Raw genomic sequence first — 25,931 nt, forward strand, 5'->3', positions numbered from 1 at the left:
CCAGCAGGATTAGTTAATAAAGACTAAGTCACCAATTTAAATGGAGACCTGATGGACATAGTGGAAATGGATTTGTAATCCTAGTAAATGAAGCATCCCGTTCCAGAAGCTAAGTGACAGGAAAGAGCCTGGTTTTTTTTTTTGTTGTTTGTTTGTTTTTTTAAAGATTTATTTATTATGTATACAACATTCTGCCTTGATGTATGCCCACACGCCAGAGGAGGGCGCCAGAGCTCAGTACAGGTGGTTGTGAGCCACCATGTGGTTGCTGGGAATTGAACTCAGGACCTCTGGAAGAGCAGCCAGTGCTCTTAACCTCTGAGCCATCTCTCCAGCCCCAGCCTGATGGTTTTTAATATCTGGATCACTATTTTCACTTCCATATTCCCGTTTCTAGATAATAAAATTTCTTTACTTAAAACTTATTTGATATATGTCTCACACTAAAATAAAATTTTTAATGTGGAAATTTTTATGCATTGTGTAGATATTTCGAAAAACAATTTGAACTGTCAGAACAGACACAGTTACCAATGTTTCTTCATTGTCGAAACTCACATGCCGACTTTTTGGGTGAGTTAAAAGTGAAAAATCATTACAGTTTAAGAACTGTGTGGTAGTTGGGCTGAAGTAGCTGAAAGTTGTTCTTTAATTCACAGACATAATGAGAAGAAATAGAGACCGGTGTGTGGGCGGCGTGGTAAGTATCAATGGCTGTGTTAAGTGTGGTTGGCTTCGGCTCACTCAGATATCAAAAGTAAAGTTATGGAGTCTCTTAGTTGAAAGACATGAAGTTTTACTGTTGGGTTTACGGGCTAGATGGTGTATAAACAGTTAACAATTTTAGTCATGCTTCTGTCAAAGTACAAGAATGAGTGCCAAATTCTCCTCACAGGAAACAATGTGAATGAACACAGCTGTCAGTGTGCACTCTTTCCCACCACCCATCCTGCAGTGCTCTTCTGTTTAAATGTGAGACAAACCACTGCTTATAGCGTCTTAGAATAGCCCGTCATTTCGTGCAGGTTTGCTTTCCTCATTTGCTAGCTGGTAGCCATTCTTCTCACTCTGATGTGCGCTCGTCCACTATGATGTATATTCTGTTCTTAAATGTTCCTCACGTGGAGATTTTAGTCATTACTCTTGAGACATTTCCCATAAATATTCTCTACTGTCCCTTGGCTGTTGCATCTCTGATAGTGATCTAGTAGTTTTGGATCATAGGCTTCAGTAAATAATCTGCCTTAAAAAATTACAAACTGGGTGGTGGTGGCACACGCCTTTAATCCCAGCACTTGGGATGCAGACGCAGGCAGATCTCTGTGAGTTTGAGGCCAGACTGGTCTACAGAGCTAGTTCCAGGACAGTTAGAACTGTTACACAGAGAAACCTTGTCTCAAAAAAAAAAATGCTCACATACATAAAATTTCAAATGCAATTTCAGGAGATTCAATGACCATCTCTTGGGGTAAAGGTTGTTACTTAGGTATTTAAATCACAGTTCCATTGTGCCGATCAAGGAGATAGGACCTAACCCTGAGCATTTTTGCGACTTTGCTTGGAACACACTTGTAATTTTATTACAGTTAGTGTGTGTGAATGTGTATCTGTGCCATGCTGTGTGGAGGTCAGAGGACAGCTTGCTGAAGTTGGTTCTCCCCTTCCACCATGTGTGTCTCAGGAACTGAACTCTGCTCAGTTAGCACCTTCACCCAAGGGGCCATCTCTCTGACCCTGACCTGTTTTTCAAGGCTTTCCCCCGCTCGGTGTTTCATGCCACTAGCGAGAGGTGTACGTCATTTCCGTGTTGCTCTCATGTTGACGGTACTTCGCACATCTCCTCTGTAGTTTACTAAGTCTGCGCTCTGTAATTTCCCCTCTAGGAGCTATACTTAGGAATTGAGAAAGGTTTTAATTAATGACTGGGCATTACTGATGGTATTTATTGTCATTTCTAGACTTCCCCTCACTCATTTCCTTTATTTCTAAGTAAAACTTTAATCAGATGAGTCTATGACTTAAAAAAGTTAATACCAAGAACAGCAGAGCCAACTGAAATATCTGACCTTAATAAAAAAAAAATTGCCCAATAAAGCATTAACAACAAGTGCTCTGAACTGGCTTATAAGAAATCACATTTTAAATTATCTTTATATTACTGGAAGATTTTTTTTTCAGTTCACTGGAAATGCTGAGGGGAAAATCAAATCTTACAGGCAGCTATGTAACAGCTGAGAACATGCTCTCCTTGGACAGTGGTGACCTGACTTCATTTGTAAAGCAGTGTTTCTGTTGGTTATTGCTTTTTATTAGATACGGACACCTAAAGCAAGAAAAAAAGAAGATCTCAGCCTTTTTTGCCTGTGTGGCTGGTGTGGATAATGTAACAATTCTCATTTTATTTTAATTTACTTTTATTTGTGTTTCGTGTACACACACACACGCACACACGCACACACGCACGCAAACACAAAGGTACTCACTGAGACCAGAAGAGGGCATCAGATCCCCTGCAACTGGAGTTACTCAGTGTGAGTGCTGGGAATTGAACCCAGATCCTCTGCAAAAGCAGCAAGCACTCTAACTGCTGAGGCCCACAAATGACATTTTAAAAGCAATATTCTCACCACTTTATAGAGCTTCTGAAAGCTTACCTCTTAATGATTAATCATTTCTCCTCTAAAAGAAAAGTATCCTCTGGCAGAGAAATGCAATGAGATTTTCAGTATTTTATATTTTAAATGAGCGTTTCAGACCCTTCCTCCTCCTGTGTAAGAACGTGGCTCCCTTTCCTGTGCCCTTTGCAGAGAGTGGGTAGAGAGGGTGATTGTAGCGACACTCTTGGGCAGCTGCAGAGAAATCTTAGGCAGCTAACTCCTTGCTTTGTGTCACCAGAAATGATGATAGGTTGTGATTACCAAGTCTGGTTTGAAAGAAAAACATTGATTGCATGTGCTACCACATTAACAAGCCCTGGGAATCAAACCCTTACAGTTATTTCTGGTTTTGTTTAGAAAGTACATCAATGCTATTGTGGATTTTCAGATTACTATACTTATGTGCGTATATATCCCTAGGTGCATTCATTTGACGGGACAAAGGAAGCTGCGGCTGCTTTGATTGACTTGGACCTTTACATAGGATTTAATGGTTGGTACGTTCTTGGGCTGTGTTTTGTTTTCCCTGACTTTTATATTAGTAGATTTATTAAAGTTTGTATGCTCTGCATTGATCCTTGTCCAAAAAGTTTACTAACCACTTATGTAAGAAGTTAAGTAGTAGATTGTTATTACGGGCCAGTGCTCAATTACCTGCTGTTAGGCTGCATTCTGACACTGCAAACAATCGTGTTGAGGTTAGCAGCTGACTTTCTTTAGCAGTCCAGTCTGTTCTCAGGTTTTTCCACGCTTTTCACAGATAAACGTTCATAGCATTTTATGTAAGGCTCACATGTTGGCCATGGGGAGAGTATTTTATGACAGTCATCTGTATATTTCTGCAGGCCACAGGAGTTAGGAACCAGGTGTAAAATTACCTCAAGTGTGAGAACCTGTCCTCTGGCTCATGCCCAGTGACCTTTGCTCTGTAACTCCACACTAAACTTCAAACAGCCTCGCAAGTCAGCCGGCACAGCAAGGGCCTGGCCTTGTTTCCTGTCAGCTATGCCAGCGTTTTCTACGGGTTGTCTTCTTAGGAGTCAGTGAAGAGAAGTTACAGAATAGAGTACAACCTGCCTGCCCTCTCTCGGGGTTGCCCTTACAGTGCTCACTGGTTACAGTGCTCACTGGTTACAGTGCTCACTGGTGACATTAGCTGTAAATTCTTAGGGAAAAGGAATGGTGGCAGTGCTTATTCCTGTAGAGCTCAGGGCGATTCTTTCCCAAGAAATGGTACATTTATAAATTGGTAGTCAAATAAACATGGTGATTAAGAAGTCAGGCATACTAAAAGACATAGAAACAGCTGTTGCTTCCTCCCCTAGCATGCCTTCACCCCAGTCAGTTTATAAGCACTTAGCTGTCTGCCACTGTACAGCTATGTAATATTACCTGTTAGCAGCTCTGACCCCTACTTCCGTTGTTCCCTATCTTCCTTCCAGTGTTGTTTCAGGATTCTGGGTTTCTGTGCTGTCATTGTTTGTACAGTCCCTGCTGCCCTGTGGTGGACTATGCCCACTTTTCATGTGCCACTTTGTGTTTTCTTGGAGTAACTGACCTCACATTTTTATTTCCTTGGTTTCAAAACTTAAGAGCCCAGCCAGGCATAATGAATGGCACAGGCTTGTAATCTTAATTCCCAGGAAGCTGAATCAGGAGGATCATGAGGCTGGCCAGGGCTACACAGTGAGTCACTATTTCACAGAACAAGATGAGTTGAGGCTTTCTGGCACTTTCCATAGCTCCATACAAACGTCTTACTTGGTTTTCTCCATGAGGGATCCTATTCAGATAGTTTGTTAGTTCCAGGCCTGGCTATTTATCTGGACTCCTGTCTCTTCTGTGATAGAACCCCGTATTTTTACTTCTCAGGATCTCATGTATTCTGGTGTGGGTTTTGCTTTGCTTTGAGATGATCTCTCATGTGAACTGTGTGGCTGAGGATGACCTGAGCACTCCTGCCTCCGCCTTCGAGTCCCGAGATTACAGACGTGAACTACCATGGTGTCATGTTTGGTTTGGTGAACACATCCTTGACTCCTGAGAACATTGTCATGAGAACTTGTTTTATTCTTAAAAGTGTGCTTGGACAGTAGTGAAAGAACGGGGACCCACTTGTGACTCTCCAGAAGTAGCTCCAGTGCTGGCTTGTGACAGCTGGCTGCTCCTCAGTGCCCCAGTCCTTTCCGTGACCTCTGCTTTCCTTGAGTAGGGTTAGTTCGTGTGGGTGGCATGTGTGTGTCTTGATATTTGGGGACTTTGTTGTTTTTGTCGCTCACCCTGCTGCTCTCGCACTGGTCCCCTGCAGATGGAGCCTCTTCTTTTTTTTTTTAAATCACTTCTGGGAATATCCTTTCTTTTTTTGTGGGGACTTTTCAGAATTGAGAACTGGTATTATCTTTTCTATAATTTCCATTTCTACTTTAACACCTTCTAAAATTTGCTTTATTTTCAACTTTTAAAAATGGACTATATTTCAGCTTTCAGTCCTAGCTCTAAAGTTCCCTCATTTACCACAGTCTTGACAGACGGAGTGCCTTCTGTCGGAAGATATTCTAGCTGGGAGTCGCTTTCTCACTGTTCTGATGCTTCTATCTTAGTCCTGTTTCCCTAATGTGGTTGGTCTCTTTTATGATAGGGACTCTCTTCAAATGCCAGACAGTCCTTTGAGGTTTAGGGAAGAAAAAAATGCTAGGCATGGTGGCACATGCCTGCCCCTGAAGCCAGCCTGGGCTACATGAAATCTTGTCACAACTTTTTGGAAGCTCTAGGTGAGACAGTCAACCGGCAGGCTCAGGTGACAGCTGGACTTCCCAGAGTGGATTCCCACGTGTCCTTTAGTGGAGACACTAAACTTTTTGGGGTTGATTTTTCTCTAGAAGGATGGCCTGTGATCTTTGTAGAAAAGTAGGGTAGGGATTTATAAATGTACACAGCAATGTTGTGGTGCAGAGTGAGATAAAGAGGGGACTCCCAGTTCAATCTGCATCTTCAGTCCCATGTACCTGCTGGCTGTCCCCAAGCCCTTCTAACTTGTGTTTTCTTCCCCCATCCCCGAGTCACAGGTAATCCGTGTACCTCATCATTTCTCTGCCCAGACTTGAAACCATTTCAGTTCCCATTCCCTGTCCTAGCTCAGCACTCTAGGTACCGTGCTCTGGGGCATTGCTCAGGTGAATCTGTTCGCCCGTTTCTTTCTCTAGTCTGTAACATTCAGGTCAGTTAACACTTAGAAGTTATTGTTTCTCCTTTTGTGTTTTGCTTTATGACAACGAGTTGGGTAACGTGTCTACTAGTCTAACCAAAAAGTGTTGTTGGGTGAGGTGATTATCAAGGAACAGTAAAACGACCACTGGTTGCCAGGATCAAGTAGGAATGAAAGCACGAAGCGCACAGGACTTGTAGACACGCGAGTACGGACTCACTGGCAAGTTAAAGCATCTGCATTCCACTCAGGTCTCGGGTGATGGGTGTGGCTGCCAGGTTTTCTTTCTGGGTACCTGGTTGAAAAGGTCACTATCAGCGACGCTGCCGAGACACTGCACCATCCTGTTCTAACCACAGAAGGTGCATTGTATGGCCATGCTAGCATTATCCCAAAGCAAGTCTTGAGGCCAAGGCCAAGTTCAAGATTGGAGTTTGGCCACACGCAGTGAGGGTGCAAATACGTAACTCTTATAGGACAGGGAGGACTTGGAAGGAGGAAGTCTGCTCCAGTGGCTGAAACAAGTTTAAATGGTAAAAGTAACAGCCTCAGGATTATTCTAAGTTATACAAATACTTTTTTAATTTAAATTTATCAAAAGTTCAACTGGAGTCTGGTTGATTAAAGGCACACACCTTTAATCCCAGCACATGGCGGGCAGAGGTAGGTGGATCTCTGAGTTCCAGGACAGCCAGCACTGTTACCTAGAGAAACTTTATCTAGAACACCCCCCCAAATAAAAACCAAAAAACCATTCAACTGTAAGTATGAGAAACGACGTGACCCGTTTAATGTGAGACTGAGGCAGGAATACTCACTGTGCTCCATTCTAGCTCCAGTGCTGCATCACACCCTGCACTGAAGGAACTGGGGGCCCGGACAGCTGGCTCAGTGGTTAGCGCACCTGCCGCTTTCCAAAGGACCCGAGTTTGGTTTCTAGCACCCATGTTGTGTGACTTGCAAGGAATCTGCTGGCCTCTGGAGTTATCCATACACATGACATTCACACAGCGTGCATGCATACGTATATAGATACAAGTAAAAATCATACTGTTTAAATGTTACAAAAGGGGCAAAGTCCAGGTAGATTTGAAGTTGATTATAATCTGGACTCTGTGTAGGGTAAGAATGTATACTTCCTAAAGTATACTGACAAAATTCTTTGTGGTTTTATAACCCTTAAAAGTATCTTAGTAAAAAATTATTCACTAAATATCATTTAATATTTAAATATTGTTTCAAGCTCACTGAAAACGGAAGCTAACTTGGAAGTTCTGAAGTCAATACCTAGTGAAAAACTAATGATTGAAACAGGTAAGCTGATGTTTCCAGAAATTCAAGTTTTATATTAAACCCTAATGTCTCCTCCCCCCAAAAGGTAGGGGACACTTGACTTCTAGTTTTAATCTCAATGTATGGTTGTTTGGTTGGTTTTTAGGATTTTGGAGGTAATTACTAATGGAAAAGTAGTTATATAGATTTTTATTTTCCATTTGGCTAAACCTCAAAACTTAAAAAAAGATGACAGAATCTGTGATAACTAGAGTCTGTATTTATGAATATTTATGAAATGGCTCCTCGAAGCAGTTTATATTAGGGTTTGAGATATTCTTACCTCTTTTATAGTGGCTAACTTCCATAGCCCTTACAAACAAACTGGATGTTATCTCTTAAAACAAGTTCAAAAGCTGGACTTTGACCTAACCCTGTAACTCAGGGGTTGCTGGTTTATTAAAGTCTATAGACTGGGCCATTCTAGGAAATAAGTTTCTTTAGACAGTCATGAAAACAGTTTTACTGGAAGTACAATGCCTGTATGATGTGCAAGCCATTTGAAAAGAAATAACGGGGCACTAGCTCAGTGGCAGAGTGTTATTCCTGATCCTGGGGGACAAGCAGGGTTCACAGCCACGCTTCCACATGCAGTAGAAGCAACACAGAGCAGTCTTACAATGCTGACACTTTTCAGTGATAGTTCTTGTTCTTTTTCTTTCCCCAAAGCATGTCATACACTAGCCACATTAGTAAGGAAATAAAATAAAAATCAGTCTTTTTTCCAAGGTGCAGCTTAGAACTTTATATTGCACTTTTCTTGGAACTGTTTTCTGGTGCATTAATTTTGCCATTTTGGAAGTTAGACAGTGACTTGTAATTTTGGGTTATATACCAGTGTTCATGAAAAAGATTTAGAAAAGTAAATCCCTTAATGCCTTCTTTCCCTTTCCCCCAACTCCAGATGCGCCTTGGTGTGGAGTTAAAAGTACACATGCTGGATCAAAATACATAAAAACTTCATTTCCTACCAAAAAGAAATGGGAAAACGGGTGCTGTTTAAAAGACAGAAACGAGCCCTGCCACATAATGTAAGTTGTTTTCTTGAATGGTCTTCACAGATGTCAGAGATGACCAATGACTGTCACATAGTGAATTTCAGTCAGGTTCAGGTTAGTTCAAACAAGTGAGTTGTGCATTGTGGCTAGTGATAAGCCATCTAAGACCATTTGAATGGTGGTTTGGAAATAGTGCACCTGTATTGCTGTGTCATCTCCTAGGTTCACCTGCATTGCTGTGTCATCTCCTAGGTTCACATCTTTTCCATCCAAATGAGTTTACTGCCTCAGTGGCTTTGGTCATTTCTTACTTTGTAGGAAAAGAGAAAAGACCTTAAAGTGTGCCATAGAGTCAGTCCAGTGTACCTGCCCTGCTACTGTTTATCACCTGTTGGGTGACCTTTAGTTAACAGTTATCTAAATATTAAATATGGACAAGAGCAACAACTCCGGGGAGGTACCAGTTCTCAAGGCCTCACATGGAATGACATGACAGGGTGCCCTTTCCTCGACCTTCCCTGAAAAACAGAAGGCGGAATTCCAGAGCAGGATATGTGTAGAGAGCTGTGAAGAATCTCCTGGCAAACAGGAAAAGTTGGTCATACCATTTTATAGACACTTATTCAGATTAAGCCTAGACTTTCTTGGTCTAGTGTGGTTTGCCACTGTAGGCTTAGCTCCAACATTTATAAAGATTAGTTATCAGATTGTTTCTGGTAGACAGTAATGTCTTGAAAATATGCCTAATTACATTACAAATAAGTAATTTGTAATAATACAGTATAAGCCAGATCTAAAATTCAGCAGGCAGAAAAACCAATTAAAGTGTCCTTCTACACTGCATATGGGTCTTTTGTCTTTAATACAACTAGTTTTGGCAGAGTTTTGAACTGATGCTTAAAACCTCTCACATGAGGGATCTTTGTACTTTGCTTGTAAAATACCACTTTCAGGCATTTTTGTTTGTTTTTTGGCTGGAGGTGATGGAGGAATTTGCAGATTCATTTAGAAGACATTATTTCTCAAAATTCTTCGACAATCTAAGGGGACACTAGAGATCGCAGGACAACAAAGAAGCTGTTATTTCACTATGGCCACCTGACAAATACACACACTACTTGGAGGATATAGTGCCAATGTATGTTTTCTGTACTTAATGCCTTGTAAAATCATAGCTGTTGGCCGTAGCTGTAAACTTGCAAGGCAAATTTCACGGAGTTTTTAATGCAGACTTAAGAACTGAAAGCAGTGCATCAACCTGTCCTGCAGTTAGCTAAGTGGCAGAGCTCGGGGAAATCAGCATTTGCAAGCTGAAAATGTCAACATTTCAGATGGCTGTGCCTCTGCTACTTAGAATCTGTTAACTTCCACTCCACTGAGTTTTCCATTTAACTGTTTACATACAGGTCTTCCTTTCCTTTAGGCTGTAAATTTCTTGAAACATATTTTGGTGCTCCTGCTGTGTCAGGAAATAGGCAAGTTACTGAGGCTACCTAGAACCAACAGTTCTTATGATCACACACACCCTGAATGAGTAGGGTCAATGTGGCAGCAGTTTTGGAGAGGGGGCCTCTGCTCCCTGGAGCAAACAAGCAGATACAGTAGGCTGCTGGAGAGGACCCTGGAGCTCAAATGTCTGCCCTAAGAGGTTCTAGGAGCATGCTTTACTAATGTGGAACTTAGCTGTTTATTGAGCAGGCCTGCAGTCAGGTCGGATAGACAAATGTTGAGCAAAGGCAGGCTGCACAAGAGCCTGGCAGTGTCAGGGAGACAATGTACTTAGTGTGGCAGAAAATAGGGTGAGGTGAGTGGAAGAGGAGAAATCTGGGACAGCAAAGTGAGACCAGATCCTTGGGGCTTTTGTCTGGCAGCAGTGTAGATTTCATCATGACCCGAAGAGACTAAAACAGGAGAATAGTGATTTTTACTTGGGTCAGGGTCTCAGGTAGCCCCGGCGGCTTAGAAGCTGCTCTACAGCAGTGGGTGACCTTGAATCCTCAATCCCCCTACTTGTTTCCCCCTACTGGGGTTAGTCCTGAATCACCGTGTAAGTCCATTTTGTTGTTGTTCAAGAGTTAATTGTTGGTTATTGTGGGGAATACTGAAAGGTGATGGGTTGATACTGCAAGACTTCAATGCCTGTGCCTCGTGTAGGGGCTGGAAAGATGGCTCAGAGATTAAGCGCACTTGAGAGAACTGAGATGTTCCCAGCACCACATATTAGGAGCTCACAACCACCTGTAACTCCAGCTCCAGGGAAATCTGATTCCTGTGGTCCGTGCACTCATGTATGTACACACACCCACACACAACCACTGCCACACACTTAGGATTGAAAAATAATTTAAAATCTCACAGTAAAGCTATATTTAAAAAATAACTGCAGCTTTATGCCTCTGAAGCTACAGAGAAATACAGTGGATACAAGGACTGGCTTCCTAAACAGAATGCTTTCCTAAGCACGGCGCCTGTAGCATGTCTGAAAAGCAGGGTGGCTCTGCTGCACAGTCTCAGCAGAGCAATGGGCTCTGGGCCCTCTCGTCAGCAGCAGCACCCTTACCAATGTAGTCTGTACACATAAACGTCCTTAAGCTCACTGCGGAAAACTGCATTTTGACTGTTTCAGTGTCATAGAGTTCCTTGTCGGTGTCTGTGTCAAGCAAGGCTTCTGTGTCATACTGAGAACAGGTTTTAAAATTCCAGCTAATCTTAAATCCCTATCCTATTTATTTTGGGTGTCCAATTAGGGTACTCATAAAGAGAACAAAAAGCTCATGACAAGGAATATTGAAATGTTTAATTTGGACTACAACTTTTTAATCCATGTTTAAAAACTACTTAGAGATAATATTGCTTGGAAACCACCACTGTTGATCATCATTTTCTGCAAAGACAGAGAGAGAGGCCTCTAGGGTCTTCTCTCTGCTCTGAGCACAGGACCAGAACCCTCCCACAGCCACACCTTCTGTACCTGCCATCATGTGTTTACTGTGCACACAACCATCCCTTGCTGTCTGTTAAAGACTATTTCAGTAAGCAGTGCCTTTCAAGTTTTTGGCCCTGCTCTCCTAACACCATCATTATACATATATATATGTATAATATATGTATATTATAAATAAAATGAAACCCAAAGTAGAAAGGAACTTAACCTGTATTATGTGCAACACACATTCCATTTTTAAGATGCTCATTATCCAGTAACAAATGTGCTGTGACTACAGTCTAAAGGACTCACACCCCCTGAGCCTTAGCACTGCACTTACATGACCCTGCTTTCTAGTTTTCTTTATATGCATGTTAGCTCCAGAACTTTGATTGCCAGAAACTGGTAATGTTTTCCTACTGCTATTACTGACAACTTTAATAACTCTTAAACTTCCTTAGGAAGGGTACAAGATCTTCTCTTACACAGGAAAAGGTGATTAATTTAAATAATTTAAAACAATATATTCTTAGAAAGTTGATTCTTTGTGTTTTGTTTTAGCCAAATATTGGAGATAATGGCAGCAGTAAGAGAAGAAGATCCACTGGAATTAGCCAACACACTATATAACAACACCATTAAAGTATTTTTTTCCTGACGCTTATTTGTACGTGTTTTCTTTTTATGATGTGGGATTTCATGGTAAAACTGTAGTGTCATTAAGAGATCTCTCGTGGCTCTCCAAAGCGGTAACACTGTACGTTATACCCTCACTCTGACCCACGGAGCCAGAGCAGCACTGGCTAGGCTGCTGATGTCCTGGTTGACCACGGAAACCTTTTTATTGTGTAATTCCACCAAAAGTCTGAAAGGCCAGTGATGTTTTTACCTAAAACTTGCACAGCACATCCTGGTTTATATCAAAGCTTAGTTGATAACAAGCCTATTTCTCAATTTTCAGTCCCTGACTCATGACTTTTGAACCCAGCTCTATTACAGCTCAGATTTCAAGTTTCTCATTTGCTTCTTGTAGGTTATTGTTCCTTCATTTAAAAAAGAAAAATTAATAGCCTTTCTAATCCAAATTATTTTATCTCATCTTTAATTTTATACTAAAGTTCCTTTATTTTGCATTTTCATTTTCCCTTATTTTAAAGAAAACCTAGAGTCCGGCATTAGATATGTTCTAACTTCACGGAGGACTCTTTGGCACAGCTGACGCACTGTATCATCTCTATTAAGAAGTTATTTGTTCAGATTTTGTCATAGAAACGTGAAAACATTTTATTCTATGTACAATAATGTACACAAATTTAAATAGGTCACCAAAGAGACCAGAAGTAATTAAAGAGGTATATTTACAGTAGCACATCACAGTAAACGGAAAATCATTCACAGTTTCAACAGCGATACTGTTTTTGTGCTTGGTTACACACTGACGTGAAGCATAGTACTCCATTTTGGATGAACTGAATTTTAAACAAATACCTCAATGATTAGTAAATGCTACTTTAATCAGTGTCATCATTAAATTCTGCTGCCGCTGCTGCGCCTGTACGCTGAGTCCCTCCGTTCCTTTCTCTTTGAACATCATCGTCACAGTCTGTACTGTCATCCTCGTTCAATTCCCGGTCAGATCCAGCAGCATCTTCTCTTAAAGCTTCCTCTGGATTCTGATTTTCGTTGGGTGCAATAAATCCATTGTTGTTAGATATATTTGAATTGTCCTTGATATCATCTTCGATGTACACTTTTTGATGGCACATTGGACAAGTATCTTGAATGTACAGCCATTTTCGAAGGCACAGTGCATGGAAGTAATGATTACATGGTGTGATGCGAGCGGATGTTGTAAACTCATGATAGCAGATTGCACATACGTCATCGATTTCTTGCAAGTGGCTCCCTTTTATTTCAGGAAGTGAATTGATTTTCTTAACAGCAGTTCTACGATTCATGAATGTCTTCCAACCATTTTTTACTTGTAAGTAGATGTTAAAATATGCATGTAGGCACATCATACAAGCCCGAATTTTACTTCCTGACTCAAACATCATGGTATAGGCCCCATTCCCAAACATTACCACTCCAAATATAAATTCGATAATATTGCCTGTCGAGCGAACAAAGTAGACATAATCATCAAGCTTTTCCCAAAGGACGTTATAGTAGCCATCAATCATGAACAGCGTATAAACGGTGAGAGAGACTATCACTTTCAAGCAGAGCTCCACACAGAAGGCTGTGACCGCAAACAGCCATGTGTTTAGTGCATAGTGATGCCAGAGGACATAACTGAGTAAAACAGGAAGAATAAACAGGCAAGCAGAGACAAACAGCACAGGAAAGTGTCTGTGGAATGATGATACGTGGGAGGCACTGAGAGACATTAATACAGGGTCTGTCATTCCATGGATGAAATGCAGGACTGCAGTTAATAAAAGGCACATGTTTCTACTCAAGCGAATAAGTCTCTCTTCAGGTCTCAGCCCACTTAAACCAGTCTGAAGAGCCAAAATGAAAAACAAAACAGGTGCTACGAAGCCAAGTCGCCTGTCGTCTTCTTCAGTTGATCCAATAAAGGCCAAGATTCCAAGGCCCAAATAATGGGCTATTGAAGAAATTACAGCACTCATGCCTAGAACAGTTAGTGTAGAATCACATCCACTAATTATTAGATTGCAAATGACGTCCCAGAAATCATCCCAAGAAATAAAGAAGGACTCAGTTTCATTTGCCATCCTTAAAATATACATTAATACTGTAGCCTGAGCTGTAATTCTTGTTAGCCAGAAGACCCGGAGTATATCTGGGAAACGAATCCTCTTCCATGTGTCCTCCATCAACAACTGTAATCCATAAATTCGGTACATATGCCTCACTAACAGGTAAACATACCGTGTGGAATAATAAAACCACTTGAGTTTCACTGCCAAGACAAGCAATGTATTTACTATGAGAATCAAAGAAGAGGTGAAAATTAAAGTCTCTCTGATGTATAATGGTAGCTCTGTGATTAAGCCGATTATAGGAACCAAGATATTCAAAATAATTAACTGTGAATAGATGGACTGAATCTGGAGTAGAGTGACATATCCAATTCCAAAGGTCAGCTGCAGAACGATGAGCGCCATCCACAGTGACGGCCCTTTCCGGGGAAGCAGCTCGATGCCAAAAGCTGATGTGTTGTAGGCACCATAGAAGTCAATGTGCAAAGCAGCATAGTAATTCACTAACACTGAAGTTGCAGCTAGGAGAAAGGCTGAGCTGTACATGTAAAACTTGAAGAGCGATCGCTGTGACAAGATCAGAACAGTGCTGGACACAATTATACCTAAAGACCAAAAGAGACAACATTACTCAAAGGAAATCGTTTTAAACATGTTTTCATACTAGCAATTAAACTTTCTTCCTTTATTATGGTATTTTCATAGTTGTTAAAGACAACTTCAGAGTTCTAAAGGCCAGGCCAACTAAACACATCATTAAAAAAAACCTGGCCTTTATTTTCTGGTTTCTAAAGTAATTAATTCTGTTTGTCATAGTATATACCCAGGTACAAGACTACTAAATTATCTTCAAAGCAAATATTTAATGATATGCACCTTTTGGTAAGTTCTAAAACTCAAAATGATACTGCCTATATAATTTCATAATTATTAAAAAGTTTAATGTAATACCACAAAAATAAGACGACTAAGAATTATACTAGAATTTTCCTACTTGGTTTCAGAATTCTTTCCTAAAGTGTTCTTCAAGCAATCAGGTGAAGTGTTCTGCTTCTACTCAGTCCCCCCCCCCTTCCAACTGAACTCAAAAGGCTCTTGCTTCTCAGACATGCATATTCTCTAGGGGTCCAAACTAGGTCCCCAGGACTTTTCTTCACATTTTGGAAATGCTCTTCCAAGTTCCCTTTCCTACAAATTACTGAATCACTTCATATAGCAAAATACACAGAAAAATCAAACCACGTTTTAAAAGACAGCTCTAAACGTGACTCCCATCATTCCATGTGTAACTACTACAAATGGTCGATGTTCCTCATCAAGTACCATTGCTGTACTCTGCCTAAGGAGATTAAGTTTTAAGTGGAAGCAACATAGCTACATTACTGGACTAGTTTAAAGTACGGGAATGAAATAAAACTGCTCACCTAATTCTCCTAAACTCTAACTGCAAACCTCACCTGCTTTTCCAGAACTTAATTTTAATAACAGTACTATTGATGCTCTGGGCTCCATACCCTCAAACTTTGCTTCCCAACACACTACTGTGCCAACTGCTCCTTCCTCTGCCATGATTACATCTGTAGTTTAGAATATATCTACATTTCATCCTAACTTTTCAAATCCTACCTACCCTAGAGATCTTCTGACAGTTACTGTTCACTCAGCATACCCACAGAACCTCTGACATACCTGGTGTATCTACTACCTGATACTGAGATTTGTAATTATCCATGTAGGTATCGCCCTATTACACAGTTATTGGAGCCCACAATGCTTTATTGGGGCAATGTTCAGTACCATAGGCATTATGCTCTTAAAGATGATCACAAAATAGAGCCTGACTGAAAACTGAAACCTAGGGAAGGGGACAGACAAAGCTAAGAAGCCATGAACACTCAGCAGCTTTCCCTCAGTGTGCCATCAAGAATGCTGCATTTCACGGCCTATGCGTATAAAAAAGGGCTGCGGTGATAGTTAGTTCCTTTAAGGGATTATCCTGTGCCTAAATGTCAGGTCCTTTGTGAAAAGAAAACACACGCACACACATTCACACACCTAAAAATATGTAAACCTGAGTAAGATCTGCCTGTTCCCCCAGGAGATGGGACTGTATGGAGCACCAGCAACTTTTCCCCTAGAACGGAAGCAACATGACTTCAGGCTGCAAGAGGCCATCTGCTGCCTTTGTCTATATGGAAAATCCCAAGCCTAACTGATTCTCTAAGTTGAGTCAAAATCAAAATAACCTAAGTTCTATTTTATGCCACTTAAAGAGAGAAAGTAAAACAGGTTCTAAAATGCTTGGTGTCAACTTGCTATTCATAGTAGTATATCAGCCCCCACCCTAACTCTTCATGACCTTAGCTGAACTTTTATAGTCCTTTTTTTAAACCTAACAACAATTTCTCTGAATCCTATTTATACACACAAATAGAGGAATGGCTTGGCTATTAGGAATTTCTGTACAAAGCAAGTACGTGTGTCTAACAACTGGGAAGAGGTAGAAGAGGACAAGAACCGTATGTAGTGCCATTATGACCTCCAAGTCTGGATGCGGCCTAACAAGTAGTCTGATCCCTCCCCTCCCCACTATATACTAAGGCTGGCCTCAAACCTGCACCTGCGTGAGCCTCCTAGATGCTGGGATTGGAGGCACATGCCACATCCCTAGGCTTGTTACTACTCTTCCCTGAGGAAAATGATGTCTTCAGTGTGTAACTAACAAGCACTCCATAAGTAGCACACACTTGTTATAATTCCTCCCCAAAGTCTACAGACAGATTTTTTTTTAATATGGGGAGAACTGACACTCACTTTACAGAAAAAAATACCAACTCCCCAAATACTAAGTCTCCAAAGTAAATGTTTCTCTTGGTGATCTTTGGGGAGCACAGTTAAGGCTTCTTTACACTGCAGTTTCAGACATGAGGTCCCTTCTTAGGGTTCATTTAAAATGGCTAAGGAAGCCCAGGGGGAGCCTTCATTAGGGCTCATAAGGGACCCACTTTCTTTTAAAACACCACCTGGAGATGCAGAAAGAGAATCGATTATATCACAACTTGGGAATTTTAGTCCTAGACTCTAGTAATTAGAATGTTTATAAAGTTCTCAAGGTAGAAAAATCCAATTAGGTGCTTTGAATTAATATTTGAACTGAATTCACCAGAGTTCAGGGCTTTTTCAATTAGATTTCCAAAACCAAGAAATAAAAACAGGAGAGGAGGGGTAACTGCATGCATTTCACAGCACAGCATGGCTCTTTGTGTGTTTCTGAGACAGGGACTTGCTATGTATGTAGTCCAAACTCGCCTTCAACTTGTGCCCTCCCACTCCAGTAAAGTGCTAAGACTAAGGGTGTGCCTTGCCAAAGGACGAACCCTATACAGTGAATTCATTCCGAACCGCTCTGCAAACTCCTGGCTACAACTGAGCCGGAAATAAATTAGTATCTACCCCTCTCCATGCCTGGGTGCCTTGAAAGCAGACTAGAGGATGTGGAATACAGCAAGGCAGCGCAGTAGCAAATGCACTTCTCCCTGCTTCAAACAGGGTCCTCAATAACCAAGTCCAGGAAGAAAGCATGTGTGATGTCTATCTATTAGCATACTTGGCAAGTAAAGTATACCACAGACAACATTTTTCTAAACTTGGCATTGTGGCACCTAACTTTAATCCAAGCCCTGAGGAATTGTGGCAGAAGGCCCATGCTGAGCTGCATGAGACCCTACCTTAAAACAAAAAAATTCTATCAAACTTACTTTTGTTTTACGTAAGACAAGAATGGTATCATAGGTTGTTCTATTCATAAAATTACATTTTTAACATGTATGAGTTTATTAACATATGGAACATGGATTTTAAAAAGCCAAAACCTAAATGGGTCGTGGTTTTGGTTTTGGGAGACAGAGTCTCTCTACAGAAGTATTGGGGAGCACACCTTTGGTCCCAGCACTCTGGAAGCAGAGGCAGGCAGATCTCTGTGAGTTCAAGGACAGCCAAGACTCTGTGTGATTATTTCAGGGCTGAGCAGTGGGGAGCTAACAAGCGGCCTCCTTACAACACCTACCCCTACTTCTGAAGCTGGAGAGGGACAGAGCTAAGTACCTAAGTCACAGACTGATGATTTAACCAACATGCCTACGCAATGAAGTAACAAAAACCCCAGCAAGACTAAATTCTGAGGGCTCCAGATAGCTCAACTTGAAGTTCCTGAGGCTGGAAACCTGTCAGGGCACATGCTCTCTACAGTCCCCTCCCCTCCCTCCTCCTCCCCTCCTGGGCTCTAAACATCTACCTCTTCCATCTGTGTCCTCTGTAACAGATGACAAATATAGGCATTTCTCACACTCTGTCTGCCTTAATTCTAGCAATTAAGGGAACATAAAGAGTGGGCCAGGGAAACTCTGGATGATAGATAGCACATGTTAGAAGCACAGGCCACAAAACCTAAGTGAGGGGCAGACTTGTGTGACTGATGGACCTTTCATCCTAGAAAATCATTTATCAGCACTGAACTAAATTGCGGGACAAGCTATGGTACTCATGAAGAATTCACCACAAAACTGGCTGTTGGTGGGGAAAAGTCTACATGCATTCTGTTGACCAGAGGGGAAGCACTCTGGACTAGATGTGGAAAGTAAGAAAAATGCCCTTTTGTTCCTGTCATCACACTGTCTTACTGGCACCGCAGAGGCAGGACAAGTTTAGTTTCTCACACACCGTGACAAGTCTAAACATGTGCTCATACAGACATGTGCCTTTTGAGGGTTAGATGTTTAATACTGAACCTACCAATATTTTATATTTCTGAGGATATTTCCTCTACATTCAATATTAGTTTATTTAGAACTGATTTCACGAATATGAGGTAGGTGTCCAGCAATTCCCCCCCCCCTGCCTTTTTTTGTTTTTTTGAGACAGGGTTTCTCTGTGTATACCTGGCTATTCTGGAACTCACTCTGTAGACCAGGCTGGCCTCAAACACACAGAGATCTACCTGCCTCTGCTTCCCAAGTGCTGGGATTAAAGCTGTGCACCACCACCACCTGGCCCCATATTATTTTTAATTGACACATATTAGTACTTATGATAAGGGTTCCTATGAACAATGAACCCATTGTAATCAGGGTAAGTATCCCCTCAAATAATAACTTATACTTAAATTGGTTTCTCACTACTGATTAATTCTTCCATTTTAGTTGACTATTCAGGGGTTTTCTGTGACTGCCACTTTATCTTTGTCCGTTTATTAGTTTGGACAAGTGTCCTCTCAAAGGGCTAGGCTGAAGACAGTCCCTGGCAGGTGGTGAGAGTGGAGACTGCACCACGCTAATTCCAACAATGGGCTAATCCAAGGATGAATTCATAGCTGAAGGGAGTGGGTGGGGCCTATGGAAGCAGCAGGTCCCTTGCAGGGGCGGGGTGGGAGTAGGGGCTCTTGAAAGGGATGCTTCTAAAAGTATAACTTGTCTTGGCTCCTTCCTGTCTCTCTGTGCCTCCTGTCTGCCACCAGATAAGCAACTCTCTCCGCCTTGGCCTTCATATGCTCTGTTTCACCGCAGGCCCCAAGTCAATTCAAGCATCCAGGAACTGAACCCTCTGAACCTGGGAGTCAAAATAGCTCTTCCCTCCTATGAGTCCATCTTCTTCAGTCTTTGTCACAACAAAAGGACTAACACAATATGGTGCCAGCAGCTTTTCCTATTTGTGTGTAATTAAAAATATTCTGAACATAAATGTATTTGTTGGTCATAAGTAATGCTCAGGTTTACATCCAGTCCTTTATATTTTAGATGCTGCTTTATTATAATAGGTTTTTAATTTTAAAATTTCAATTTAGAATCTTTTAGTTTTTACAAATTGACTATTCATACAGATAAGACAAAAAGAACCAGTAATTTTTCCATATTAAGTAAATCATCACTAAATACTTCATAGTTACTTCCATGAACCTCAATTCAATTCTACCTCCAAATCCCATCAAGTTTCTATTATACTGGTGTCAGTTTCTGAACAAAGTACAATATCCTAGTCTATTTGCTCATTTCTCAACCAGGATTAGATTCCTCCCTCCTTGGGGACATTTGGCAGAATCTAGGGACAGATTTGGCTGTGATAACCGAGGTCAGGCAGAAGACAAAGAATGCTAAGATTGTACACTGTGGAGGATAAGGACCCATCCCCATATTTATTCTGTCCAAAATGTCAACAGAGCTACTGCTGAGATGTCTTGGTCTAGTCTTCTGCCAGTCACAATCACTTTTGCTTCATTTTGCTTTCTTACATCACAGGTTTTTCTACTGAACCAATGATCTCTTTCTTTTACACTGAACAGATTCCCGACTAATACACATTTAGAGTAAGTCTGAAGTTTGCCGTTTTGTTTCTTCCAGTAATGCTGTAACGAATGTCCTTGCTCATAGTGTAGTATAACTCAGATCTCTAAGTCTGGAGAACTGGAGCTGTGAGTCCAAAGGTAACTATCACCCGAAGGACAGAGACATGGCTCGGGTGGCAAGAATACCTGCTACCTCGCACGCTTGACAGCCTGGGTTCAATGCCTGGCATCTTGTAAAAGCCAGCAACGGTGTGGGGCATGCTTGTGATCTCATCAGTGGAGGCAAGAAAACCAAAAGCTCAAGGTCATCTTCACTTTGCAGCCAGCCTAGGCTACAGGAGACCCTGCCTCAGTCAGTCAATATCAACTGGTAAAGTCAAATGATTTACACAGAGGCTTATCAAATTATATCAATTTACCCATTTCAAACAGGTAAACATGTCTGCCAAATACTTTTAAATCATACTTTGAATTCTTCACCAATCTAACAGATAAACTGTATTTATATTGTTATAAGTAAGGCTAGGAACTATTTATTTATAATTTATGTATGAGTGCTCTGTATGTAAACCTGCAGGCCAGAAGAGGACATCAGATCCTTTTATAGATGATTGTGAGCCATCAGGTGGGTGTGGGAATTGAACTCAGGACCTCTGGAAGAGCAGCCAGTGTGCTTAACCTCTGAGCCATCTCTCTAGCCTCTAGAAACTATTTCTTTACTGGCCACTTGAAATTTATTTAAAGTTCCCACTTTACTATGGAAGCATATTTTTTTTTACAAAAAAAAAAAAAAAAACCTTACCATACATGATATCCTCTGTCATTTTAAAAGATTTTCAATACAAAAGTTTTTCATTTTTAAACACTCAAACTTATTGTCCCTTGTAATTTCTGACTTTTCTTTTATGTTTAGAAAACCCTTTGCCACTTCAGTGAGTTACCACAACATGAGTAATACCATTAAAACAAGCTCCCATGCTTGCATCTTCTCTAGTGTATTGAAATTTGCTAATTCAGCATCATGTTGCTGTGGAATGAGTTTCATTTAACATTCTAATACTTCCTAAGAAACATTGTACTTATTGTTAAGGTTTTCTTTGTATCTCTAAAATGAAAGGTTTTGCTTTCTGAGCTTTTGAAATCTCAAATTGGTTTGATACCAAGTGCAAGTGCAGTTGCTGAACCAGAGGGTGTGACTGTGGGGACACCGACACACACAGCTAGGAAGATTTGAAAAGGGTGTGCTGGGCACTAGTGAGCTGCTCGTCTCCACTCGGACCTTGACACAAATACACAACACTATTTTATTTAAGGTCATTTATTTTCAAACACAAAAACTCACTTTTTCATTTCTATTTTATTTATTTTAGTTTTTCGAGACAGAGTTTCTCTGTGTAGCCCTTGGCTGTCCTGAGACTCACTCTGTTGAGCAAGCTGGCTTTGAACTCACAGAGATCCACCTGCCTCTGCCTCTGCTCCTGAGTGCTGGGATTAAAGATGTGTGCCATCACCACCCAACACATGTTTTATTCTTACAAACAAAATATTAGCTACAATTTAGGGAATAGTTAGATGACCAATTCTGAAGTCAATTTTTAATTGCTCATAAAATCTGACTCAATATTCTGGAATAAAAATTTTCAAATAAATATTTGGTGATTTCAAAAGGATGAAGTATCTATAACAAAGTACAGTCTTAATAGAAGCATTAATTTTTTTGAAAAATTATCATACAAACAGCTAACACATGAACAGTCAAATGATGTTTTAAAGGGTTAATTATCCTAACTCATTTACTGTCCTAAACTCCATGATAAAGCTACTGTGAACAGAAGTTCCCAAAAAGAAGTTGCACCTTCAAAACGAGCCTTCTGCAAGCCTGAGTGATGGGAGCGTCACTGACTGTGGAGAGTTGGAATGCTGCAGGTCGAGAGCCTAATTACAGTTTATCTTAGGCTATCTTTAGCCCTTACAGTCGCTCCTTGCCCAAGTCAGAGTGAGACCTAGCTAGCACCAGTGACTAACAGATAAAAACTGTCTGGAGTATCAACTTACAGCCTTCATTCGCTACAACCATATCCTGGGCCTATAGCAGACAGAGTCATCTCAGCTTTGCTTGGCCCAATACTTACTGTTTCCACTAAATTTTTTAAGTGATTTATGACACTTTTTTTTTTTTTTTTTTTGGGTTTTTTGAGACAGGGTTTCTCTGTGGCTTTGGAGCCTGTCCTGGAACTAGCTCTGTAGACCAGGCTGGTCTCGAACTCACAGTGATCCGCCTGTCTCTGCCTCCCGAGTGCTGGGATTAAAGGCGTGTGCCACCATCGCCCGGCTGACACTTTGTTTTGTTAATAAAAACTTCAGCAAACTGTTACCACGCTGGAACACAGAATTTGGGGTAACCTCAATCAGTGTTCCGGGGCCACAGCAACTCATATTTGGTTCCAGAATCGGCTATCTCCTATCCCATTTAAGGTGAGAGCTGTGCTGTGTTGACAAGACATCATTGTCCATCTTTACAAAGGTGACGATAACGAGACCAAAGCACAGAGCAATCAAATGGATGACCAGCGGTTCTTATTTAAATCCCCAAATACAAGGCTTCCGTGAAGATAAAAAGTAGGTGTGCAGATTGGGCAAGGGGAACAGCTGCTTGCTCAACGTCCTCACTATACACGACTTCACCAAGGAAGCCACCTTTCCTTGGACCTACCTAGTGTTGAGTACTCAACAGGGCACTGCACTAAATCACCAGGTCCCCAAAGAGTTCCCAGAACCTGCAGTTATTACTCCGCCAAGACCTTCAAGGCGGCGGCTATCCTGTCTCTGAAATGAATATGCAGACTCCTCTCACCAACAGCACTAATTTCACAAACCACAGAGGATGGTGCCAGTAACTTCCACAGAGGAAGCAGACTGCTCACAGTCCTGTGCTCACACAACACCACTTCCATCTCTCCCTTTCCAATGATCAGATGAAGACTCACAGGCAGCACCCTCTACTTCAACACACCGTGGGAGAAAGTGAGCGCCACCCGATGTCAGAGGACTTTCTGCGGCTCTGGCAAGCGCTTACCAAAGGACACCAACTCTCAAACACCTAACTTCTCCAACCTCATTTCTTCGCTTGTAGTGAGGGTAACACTATCTTTGAGGGGTGACTGACAGATTAGGTAACGCCTGGGAAAATGCTCCACAAAAGTGAGCTGGCAGACAAACGTAAATACTGTTACTAAGAACAAAATTCTCTCTTTTCTGCCACCCCTTTTCTATGGGAAGAGCCAACAGATGCTTATACTCCGGACAGTCTTGGGGAGGACCTCACTCCAGTCCCCCTCCCCAACACTTCAAAAGCAAGAACCCACGGGAAACTCAACAGACACCTCACCAACAAACTGTCGCAACTGTAATTAGAAAAATCCCTGTATACATAACGTTTCTCACTCTGGTAAAGCAGTGAGGAAATAGAAAGTGAAATACAAAATGCTCCCAGTACTTAAGCCATATGAAGACTGACTTTCCTAAGTCTCTTGCAAATGTCTCATCACCCTGGGGGCAAGTCAAAGTCACATTCAACACCTTATTATTTACTCATTGAAAGATTTTAGGGCTCCCTATAAGTATAACCTTCCTCGCGGTGACTTTTGGAAATGGTTTCAAGGTCTGACATTCAACCCCGTCTCCTGGCTTGTCTGTCCATTCACCTCAAACATTTCACGAGCCTGTGGACTCCAGGACACTGAAGTGACAACAGACTCTACCTCGCGAAAAGGGCAGGCGGGCTCAAGCTTTGGCTCAAATCCAAGGACACACACGGGGAGACCGGGACCGGGACAGTTGTTTTTCCAGGGCTGTCGCATAGGACGCGCTAAGCCAGCAGTCAGTCATTCCCCAGGAGAAACAGCAGGCAGAGAGCCGCATGCTCACACAACCCTGCTTTCTCCTCACCTCCTCCAAGTGCCAATGGAACAGTGACGCGCCACAACCACTCCGCTGTCAACGCTGGCACGAGCGTCTTGGGTCCCCGCACCCCGCCAAGAGGCCCTTCTGAGCAATCGAACCGTGTGGTTCCCCGAGCCGCGTACCACCAGGTGCCCTGCCGCCCCAGTCCGACCCGGGCAGGGCACGCCCTGGCCCCGCGGGCTATCCCCGCGGTCCTTACCGAGGAGCCGGAGAAAGATCTGGAGCAAGATGCACAACGAGCTTTGGCTGGAATCGTAGTAGGAGTTGAAGATGGCGTCGATGATGTAGAGGCAGGGCACCCGGAGCGCCACTTCGAGCGCCGCCCAGACCTGCTGCTGGGCCATCCGCACCTGCTGCTGCGGGGGCCCCACCGCCGCCATGAGCCGCTGCCACACCGGGGCTGGGCGGGCCGGGCAGGGCAGCGCGGGGGAGGCCCGGGGCCACGGCCGGGGCGGGCGCAGAGGAGAGTGGCTCCGCCCCCGCCCGCCTCCTGTCCTGGGTCCCGGCCCGCCCCGCCGCCGGCTCGGTCGCTCGCTCGCGTCCCTCGATGGAGCCGGAGGAGGGGGTGCGGCGGCAGCAGCGGCTCCCGGGAGGCCTCGGGGCGTCGGTGTTTCCGGCCGGCTAGGGTCTGGCTCCTCCTCCCTTCAGAGCCTCCCCCGCCAGCGGAGCCACCATCTTGACCCCGCCTGCCTCGGCCGTTGCAGCCGTTGCGAGGCCCCGGAGGCTGCGCCCGCGGTCACTCGAGAACGCGGAATCCAACTGCGTCACAATCGGGCGCGCCGCGCAGCGTCAGCACGCGCGGCACGGCACGGTGCGGCCAGCCTCGTGCGTTGCCATGGTGCCCGCCGGCTTCGGCAGACTGCGCCGCCGGGTGGCGCTCGCGTTGCCGGGGCTGTCGCTCGGCGTGGGCGTGGACCTAGCGAGGGCTCCTGTGCAGGACTGGTAGTTATTAGATGTTTATGGAGTAGCCCAGGAACTCGCCTCCCACGGCTTGGGAGATGAAAAGGCGCACGACGACGCCCTGCCTACCTGCCTCTCCCCGCCGGGGGCCCGGGGCTGAGGATGGCAGGGGAAATACCTGCGCGAGCTCGGGGCCATCCCAGCCAGACTTGGCACTGGCCCTTGGGGTGGTAGGCGCTGCCAAGAAAAACACCACTCCCCTGTGTTTACACATCTCCCTTCCTGTCCATGTGGACAGAACTGAGGACGGTCGTGAGCACATTTTATTAGCGGCTTAGGAGCCTAAAACTTAAGAGCAAGGGCCTCAGCCTCTCTAGGTTCTTCGATTTACCCTCGTCCTTGGGGTAAGCGCTTCTGACGAGACCATTTTTTTTTCTGGCACTTTCTTGTTTGATCAGTGGAGTTGGTATGACCTGGCTGTCGTCACTCTGTTCCTTCTCCAGCAAGTGAAGAGTGTGAGGTCAGAGACTGAGCAAGTGGCCTTAGCTGTTTTTGTTTAAGGTACGTAAAATAGCAAACAAGGGGCGTGGTTGGCTTCCGCACCCAGCGCAAAGTGGCAAAGTGCGTTCTTCTGGTTTACAGCTGGGCTCCAGAAGTAGAACCTCCCTCCCTCCCTCCTGTCCCGCCCCGCTCAGGGAGGAGGTCTGTACGTAAAATTATCAGACTTTAACAGAACCCCTTTGGGTGAATGTATTTGGAGTGGAAAGACTGCGCCAGTGTCCTTATTGCTCCCCGGTCCCATCTATTGACACAACCTTACACACGGAGCTTCAGGGATTAAATTAGCTGCTCCGCCCTCTCTCAGTCTTTTTTTTTTTTTTTTT

The 25,931-nt window shown here is 43.0% G+C and overlaps 2 protein-coding genes across 6 annotated transcripts in view; one reads left to right on the forward strand and one right to left on the reverse strand.

The window, feature by feature from the left end:
* Tatdn1 (TatD DNase domain containing 1) overlaps positions 1-11,792 on the forward strand; it is a 33,531-nt gene extending 21,739 nt beyond the window's left edge. For all 5 annotated transcript variants that reach the window (XM_005354572.3, XM_026782458.1, XM_026782457.1 and 2 more), the window contains 6 exons: positions 488-573; positions 660-700; positions 3,078-3,154; positions 7,106-7,176; positions 8,099-8,225; positions 11,680-11,792. In XM_005354572.3, coding sequence (XP_005354629.1) covers positions 488-573; positions 660-700; positions 3,078-3,154; positions 7,106-7,176; positions 8,099-8,225; positions 11,680-11,776 — 499 coding nt within the window. In that variant the 3' untranslated portion in view covers positions 11,777-11,792. The remainder of the gene's footprint in view (positions 1-487; positions 574-659; positions 701-3,077; positions 3,155-7,105; positions 7,177-8,098; positions 8,226-11,679) is intronic.
* A 657-nt stretch (positions 11,793-12,449) lies between these two features.
* On the reverse strand, positions 12,450-24,886 carry Rnf139 (ring finger protein 139). The gene is made up of 2 exons (XM_005354573.2): positions 24,347-24,886; positions 12,450-14,452 (listed from the first exon to the last, which is right to left on the reverse strand). The coding sequence occupies exons 1-2, from the start codon at positions 24,525-24,527 to the stop codon at positions 12,630-12,632; spliced, it is 2,004 nt and encodes a 667-aa protein (XP_005354630.1). The 5' UTR covers positions 24,528-24,886; the 3' UTR covers positions 12,450-12,629.
* Between the last annotated feature and the right edge of the window lie 1,045 nt (positions 24,887-25,931).

The sequence above is a fragment of the Microtus ochrogaster genome, chromosome 15, assembly GCF_000317375.1.
Source record: "Microtus ochrogaster isolate Prairie Vole_2 chromosome 15, MicOch1.0, whole genome shotgun sequence".
In the NCBI taxonomy this organism is placed as follows: domain Eukaryota; kingdom Metazoa; phylum Chordata; class Mammalia; order Rodentia; family Cricetidae; genus Microtus; species Microtus ochrogaster.

Coding starts and splice junctions, on each gene's coding strand:
- Rnf139 (XM_005354573.2), bottom strand. CDS start 24,527: ATGGCGGCGGTGGGGCCCCCGCAGCAGCAGGTGCGGATGGCCCAGCAG. Junction 14,453..24,346: donor GATCTTTCTCCGGCTCCTCG/GTAAGGACCGCG, acceptor TTTGGTCTTTAG/GTATAATTGTGTCCAGCACT.